This window comes from Talpa europaea (genome assembly GCF_964194135.1).
Source record: "Talpa europaea genome assembly, chromosome: 9".
NCBI lineage: Eukaryota > Metazoa > Chordata > Mammalia > Eulipotyphla > Talpidae > Talpa > Talpa europaea.
The window spans coordinates 28,836,622-28,843,926 of NC_140076.1; the positions used below are offsets into that span (position 1 = coordinate 28,836,622).

At 56.2% G+C, this 7,305-nt stretch overlaps 1 protein-coding gene across 2 annotated transcripts; it reads left to right on the forward strand.

The window, feature by feature from the left end:
- Positions 1-1,916: 1,916 nt before the first annotated feature.
- DMBX1 (diencephalon/mesencephalon homeobox 1) lies at positions 1,917-7,042 on the forward strand (the record flags this gene model as incomplete). Of its 2 annotated transcripts, none has more annotated exons than XM_084244272.1 (4): positions 1,917-2,233; positions 5,073-5,251; positions 5,518-5,866; positions 6,588-7,042. In XM_084244272.1, the coding sequence occupies exons 1-4, from the start codon at positions 2,038-2,040 to the stop codon at positions 7,040-7,042; spliced, it is 1,179 nt and encodes a 392-aa protein (XP_084100398.1). In that variant the 5' UTR covers positions 1,917-2,037. The 2 variants fall into 2 exon arrangements, with proteins under 2 accessions (XP_084100398.1, XP_084100397.1); XM_084244271.1 differs by having other exon boundaries at positions 1,917-2,232; positions 5,057-5,251.
- Positions 7,043-7,305: the final 263 nt, after the last annotated feature.

Here is a 7,305-nt window from a genome sequence, read left to right on the forward strand (position 1 = left end):
AACCCAGCGCTCAACCGCTGCGCCACCGGGGAGGCCCCCGATCTGCCTTTTTACTCTTGGTATTCCTCCACCTCTGCCTTCTTTTTCTTCAGAGCACTTATTCCTGTCTGACACGGGTCCGTATATCTATTTGTTGTTACATAGCCCTCGTCCCCTGGGATGTAAATTCTACGTAGGGAGGGACTTTGTTACTCAGTAAGTTGGTGCTTAATAAATATTCGTGGAACAAATACGTGTTATATATGAATGTGAGTGACCGTAATGTTTGTGTGTGGATAGATCTCCTGCATGGATGGATTCTGCGAGAACGTCTGTGTGAGGAACTGGGAATAATGACATTGGATTTGCGAATTCTGCTGAGTCTGTAGGTGAATGTGACTGCCTCTGTGAATGCCTTGCTGGGAATGTATCGTCATGTGTGTGTCTGTTTGTGAAACTTGTGTGTGCTTGCCTGGGGGTGTGTGTGTGTGCATGTGTGTGTGTGCGCATGTGTGTATGGATGCTGTGGAGCTTGTGTCTGTTTCAGTGAGGGTGGGAGCTGGGACACCTGGGCGCATTCTCCCTCTTGTCAAATGGACCTGCCGTGGCCTTCCTCCACCCCGCTCCCGGCTAAGAAGTAGGCAACACTGTGTGTCTTTGGGAGCCCACAGACATTGAATCACGTTCCAAAAATGGTATCTTGGACTCATGCAGTCCAAGGTTGGTGCTCAGACCGGGACTGAGAGTGTCTGGGGAGACGCGGGCTGATGGGGCTTTGGCAGCCTGGCTGAGCGGAGCCCTCTCGGCAGGAGGAAGGTGCTCTCTGATGAAGTGGCCCCCAAGGAATGAGCACGTGGGGACGGGCAGGTCGTGGCTTGGCTGTGCTGCCCCAGCATGTCACTGCTCCTCCTTTCGCCTTGGCACGCTCATCTGCAGACAGGGCTCGCTGCTCTCGGCCTGCTTGCTTTGGGGAATATGTAAGACTAGAAGATGGTAACGGCAGCAAATTTGTAACAGTCAGAGTCGGGTTCTCATGTCTGTGCAGCACGTTAGGGTTTTAGTTTGCGATCTCATCAGCATGAATGCCTCGGAGTCCTCAGTCCTGTCTGGACTGGACCCCACAGGGGTATTCGTGAGGGTAAATCGATGAATGTACAAATGCAAGCACCTGGGTGAAATGAAGAGGTGCTTAGAGCCACAAATACCGATAATGCACAATGACTAATATATTAAAATTTTTTAAAATTTATTTTATTTTTAAATTTTCTTATGTTGTTCATTTTTGCACAATATTTGATTTCTCCCCTTGTTTGTAGTCCCCATGATCTCCTGTCACCATAGCACTCATGAACAGGACAATGACTAGTATATTTTTTTAAAGATTTATTTATTTATTTATACAAGCACTGGGTACAGTCAGAAGCGTGAGAGGGTGAGAGGATTCACCAGAGCCAGAGCGGGAAGCAGAACAGGCAGACTGAGGAAGTACACTGCTGAGGGGAGCAGCCGGTGAGACAGGAGAGGTCTGTCGCGCCATGTGGGACCTTGGCCGGCAGCCGGGGATCGAACCAGCGCTGCAGAGGCTGCGGGCAGGTTTGCAGCCCAGTGCTCAACCGCTGCGCCACCGGGGAGGCCCCAATGACTAGTATTTTTGAGCACATGCTGTGTGCCAGCTCTATTGTAAAGGTGTCTCTTAATTCTTGCAACAGTCCCATGAGATACATATTATTATAAATCCCATTTTGCAAATGGAGAAAGTGAGAGTCAGACAAGTGCAGTGGCTTGCCCAGAGCCACAAAGCTCCTAGAGGGCAGGGTTAAGATGCCAGCCCTCATCGTCTGATTTGAGAGCCCCGAGAATCAAGCCCTCTACAGTTCCTACCGAGTGGCTCGTGAGTGAGTGGGTGAATGGATAAATTAGGCAGGAGCCCTCACTCTTAGCCGTGGGTAACACAGGCCACATTCTGATGGGGAGGCAGACATTCTTGGGGGTGAGGTTGGCATCCAAGGACTGGGCTGAGGAAGGTGTCTCCCCAGGGTAGAGGGTGCCCCTCGCCTCATGTCCCCTCTCCTTCTTCCCTGTCTGCAGGCGCATGCCGCGATGCAGCACTACGGGGTGAACGGCTACTCTCTGCACGCCATGAACTCGCTCAGTGCCATGTACAACCTGCACCAGCAGGCGGCCCAGCAGGCCCAGCACGCCCCTGACTACCGGCCCTCGGTGCATGCTCTTACGCTGGCTGAGCGCCTGGCTGGTAAGGGCGTGGAGCCGGGGACCTCGTGGACAGGACTGTGGGGAATGGGAGTGGAGGAGAGGTCTGGGGAGGAGACTTTGAAAGATGAAGGGGCGGAGGACACGGGGCAAGTTTTCTCTGGGAGGCGCAGAAAGACCTGGATCACTTAGACACAGGAAGATGTCAATTCAAAATGCGTGGCGGTCCTACCAGTACCGTGCAGGGCATTGGAGGCGGCCCTGTGCCTTCCCGTCCCCAAAACAACCCTGTGAGGGGGGATTCATTAGCTGACCTCACAGATGAAATTGAGGTAGGAAGGGAAGAGATTAACTCAGAGTATTATAGCTCGAAGAGGGCTGTCACGCCTAACAAGGCTATTTCAGGTACCGGGAGTCATATGAATAACAACAGCTCATGCGTTTTGATGGCCAATTGTGTGCCAGGCACTGTGTGAGGCTCTCTCTCCATGTGCATCAGCTGTTCAACTCCGTTATTGGGAAGGTTACTACCTTCATTTCATGGGCAAGGAAACAGGCCCAGAAAGGTTAAATCCAGATGGGGGTGGGGGGTGGATTAGACTGTGACATGTGGCTTAAAATATGGGCTTAGAAGTCATAGACTCGAGGGCCTGCCTACTCACCTCTCTTCTCTGAGCCTTAGTTTCCCTCTTTATAAATGGGCCAGGGCCAGGGCCATTGCATAGGATGGCTGGGAATTATCTGAGATAACATGCAAAGGATTCAGCAGAGACTGGCAGGTGCTCCAAGTCCCATGAGGGAGCTGCAGCCTGGCTCCCTCTCCTGGTTCAACAGCCTTCCTGACAGCCTCTCAGTGTGCACGGCAAGGATTTAACATTGGAGAGTGTGATTTCCTGGGAGATCATGCCACCTCTCCCATCCTGCCCCAGGCCAAACCTTGAGCAGCTGGAGAGCTCATGTGGGCCCAGCCCGGTGCCAGGTGTTCCTCAGAGGACTCCATGGAATCCCCAGGTAGACCAGGTGCCACAGACATATCAGAGGGCATGGCAGGGAGAATATGACTGGCCAAATGGGCAGCTCAGAGCAGCATAGTCAGGAGAGCTTCCTGGAGGCCCTGGTGGGGGGCCAGACCTTAAAAGACATAGCAAGAAGGGGGACAGCATGAGCTAAGGCACAATTTGGGATGGGAAATGAGGACCCTGCCTGGGTAGCGGCGCTGACTTGCCAGGGAGGTGGGTCAGCCACCCCCATTCCTTTAGACATTGCCAGGCCTCTGGGCAGGGCTCAGTGGGTAAAACGGAGCCATTGGACACTGGCTGTAGATCATCATGGGGACATCTGTCTCCCTTGAGGGAGTATGGTGCAGTCCTGTTCTGGCTTTGGCTGTTCTGGCTTTTCCCTGGTTTGGTGTGAATTCCCTCTGCCCAGCCTTGGTGGTGACATCATGTTCCAGGGCCCAGAGAGGAGGAGTCAGGGAGAGAGTCTCACCTCTGCAGAGGAACTGTGATAGCTTCCACAGCTTCCCTGCCCCCCAGTTCTCTAATCCTTGAGGAGGAGGGTCATGGGCTCCAGACAGACCTCAGTGTGGAGGCATGGCCTTCCAGCAGCAGGTCTTGCTGATGGTACAGACAGCTGTGACCACCATCCTTGTAGTCCCTGGAGCCAGCATCAGGATACTGAGCAGTTGCTCCCCCAAACAGGGGTCAGCTGACTGAGAGGGTCCCTATTCCTTCCCCTGCCCCAGGGTGACCAGCATAAGCTCAGTCTGGGCTAGAATTAGCCCTGGTTTATGAGGGACTTAGGGTTTCCTCTTTAAACAGAAGAAGGAACAGACCAAAGTCTGTGGCTTCCTGGACACCAGTTTCCACCTTCTTCCACATTTGAAGTGTGTGGATTACTCCCCCACCCTTGGAGCGCAGGGAGCCTTGTGCAGGGGCTGATGGGGCGACAGCTCAGGATCCACTTCAGGGTGATGGCAGGCAGTGGGGAGAGGGTCCATCCTCCAGGGATGGGTCAAGTAAAAGGGCTGGAGGCTAGACACCAGCCCTGTGCAGACATCGGTCTTGGGTGGTTTCCGTGTTGCCATCATGGGAGGGATCCTGCCATCAGCCTGTCTCCCCACTGAGCCCTGGTGGTTAGAACCAGGTTTCTGTCCTTCTCTCCTAGAGGAAACATCCAGAAGAGTTAAGACTGGATGCACCAAGTCTCTCCTGTGCTCTGAGGGCCCTGCCAGAGCCAGGCTTTCTGTTGAGGAGACATAAGAGCAGGAGCCGCAGGTCCTGCCACCAAGGACTCATAGGCCAGCTGGGATGGTGAGATTCGTACCGAAAGGACAGAGAACCAAGTGCCAGTGGATGCTGTCTGCCCAGCAGGCCTCTCCTAAGTAGACCTGCAGATAAGGACCAGCTCAGGGCCTGGCTTCTTGTGCTCAGAGGCCAGTATTCTGTTGGTATCCAGATGCGAAGGGTTGGAGGATATTAGAACCTTTGTGACATGGCTTTACAGAGTCCTGGCCTCATGCAGTCTCAGAATATTATCCTCATGGTGTCCTAGGACTTTGAGGCTCTTAGGGCAATGTCTACTCACCTCTCCACCCATCCCCGAGCCAAATAAGAAGAGCCCCTTGAGTCACATTCCTCACAGTGGTGCATGGAGATGCGTTAGACTTCTGGAGGACTGACAGCGAGTAAGGGGGTGGTGCAATCTTGAAAACTCAGTCATGTGAACAAGGGTTGGGTGATTTTTAAGGGAAAAGGCCAGAGTTCAGTTCTGGCAGGAGCCTAGGTGTCTGGAGTGGGTCAGAGCAGGGTACGATACAAAAGTGAGTTCCCATAATTAAATGGGCCCCCTCTGCTTGTCCTCCAACGGCTGTACATTTCAAGACATCATCTTGGAGGCCCGCTATGGCTCCCAGCACCGCAAACAGCGTCGCAGCCGCACCGCGTTTACGGCTCAACAATTGGAGGCCCTGGAAAAGACCTTCCAGAAGACTCACTATCCGGATGTGGTGATGCGTGAGAGGCTGGCCATGTGTACCAACCTGCCTGAGGCCCGGGTGCAGGTAGGGCGCAGCTCCTCCAATAGACCTTGCAGACAAGCACAGCCCAGCGGCAGGATGGGGGCCACGCTGCTTTCCTCCCCAGCAGAGTGCAGCTGGTGTCCCCACAGATGCCAGCAGTGAGAGGAGGGGCTTTTGGAAGGGGTCGAGTGTGTGTTTCCTAGGGGCGGGCCCATGTCCTCTTGCACATCCCTTCCCAGAGCACCCTGCCCGACACCAATTCCTATTCTTTCCTTCCCACCTCCTGCTGCTCCTCTCGATACCCCCAGGTGTGGTTCAAGAACCGTCGGGCCAAGTTCCGGAAGAAGCAGCGCAGCCTGCAGAAAGAGCAGCTCCAGAAGCAGAAGGAGGCCGAGGGCTCCCATGGGGAAGGCAAGACCGAGGCCCCAATCTCAGACACCCCACTGGAGACTGACCAGCCCCCCAGCCTGCCCAATGGTGACCCTCCTGCTGAGCTTCACCTGAGCCTGTCTGAGCAGTCGGCCAGTGAGTCAGCCCCAGAGGACCAGCCTGATCGGGAGGAGGACCCCCGGGCAGGGGTCGAGGATCCCAAAACTGAGAAGAGTCCTGGGGCTGAGAGCAAGGGAATGGGCTGCAAGAGAGGCAGCCCCAAGGCAGGTGAGACTCGGGAGATGCTAGGGTGGGCAGGGACCCAGCCTGGGACGGGAGCCAGGGCCACCGACGGGGACTGGGTATATGAGGGGGTCGTAAGCCTTTCACACATGGCACTCGGGCCCATTAGAAGGGATTCGGCCACAGCAGGCCTGCGCAGGATGTTGCCCCTTTGGTTACTAACTCTGGGAATCTAGAACGTTCTGGGGGAGAGGCTGGGTGGCGGGGGAGGGGTTCTCAGGGAGTTCAGGGCAGAAATTATTCATCAGCCATTATGGAAATATTCCGGTATGTTTACAGACATACTGGGTGCCGCATCAGCGGAGACTTGGGGTCCTATCTTGAAGGAAAGGGGATCTGGCGTGAAGGGGATCTCAGATGCAAACTCTGGACCCGGGCAGGGAGGGCACGGGCTGTGAGCTGAGAGCTGGAGGGGAATGAGAGCCACAGGCAGGAGAGGGGAAGGTGAGGCCCTTGAAAAGGAAAGGAGTCTCCCCAAGAAGTCAGACTTGAGGGCCTTTCAGGGCCCTTGGGCTCCCCCAGGAAGCCTGGGTCCTCGCCTCCCATGACTATGACCGGTGCTGCTGGGGCTCTCTGAGTGAGACAGGTGGGCCTGATGTTAGTCAAAGCCTGTCTTGTCTGCAGCGCCGAGGGGTGGGAAGGCTGAGGGAGGCAGACAGATGCAGACAGACGCCCTGGTCTTGAGTTCTTGGTTCTCTGCTTGCAGATTCCCCAGGCAGCCTGGCTCTAGCTCCTGTAGCCCCCGGGGGCGGCCTCCTGGGCCCCTCCCACTCCTACTCCTCATCCCCGCTGAGCCTCTTCCGCCTGCAGGAGCAGTTCCGCCAGCACATGGCAGCCACCAACAACCTGGTGCACTATTCATCCTTCGAGGTGGGGGGCCCGGCCCCTGCTGCTGCCGCGGCTGCCGCTGCTGCAGTGCCCTACCTGGGGGTCAACATGGCCCCGCTGGGCTCACTGCACTGCCAGTCCTACTACCAGTCCCTGTCTGCAGCTGCTGCTGCCCACCAGGGCGTGTGGGGGTCCCCACTGCTGCCCGCACCCCCGGCTGGCCTGGCACCTGCCTCGGCTGCCCTGAACAGTAAAACCACGAGCATCGAGAACCTGCGGCTCCGGGCCAAGCAGCATGCGGCCTCCCTGGGACTTGATACGCTGCCCAACTGACTGCTGGCCTCTGACCAGGCCAGGGGAGCAGGTGCCCCCCAGCCCTATGGTTATCCCCAAATGGCTCTCAAGGAGTTACCTCTATGAGCCCAGGGACCCTGGGGCTTGGCGTCCTCTCCCTGGCCCCCTCCCCAGAGCCCCGGCCCCAGCTGGAGCCCACACCCACACACCCTCTGCATGGCCCTGCTTGGATCCTGTAGAGGCCTCATGGGGAGGAGGTGAGAGGCGGGGGGGCCATGAGAGGCTCTCGCTGCTAGCCCCCT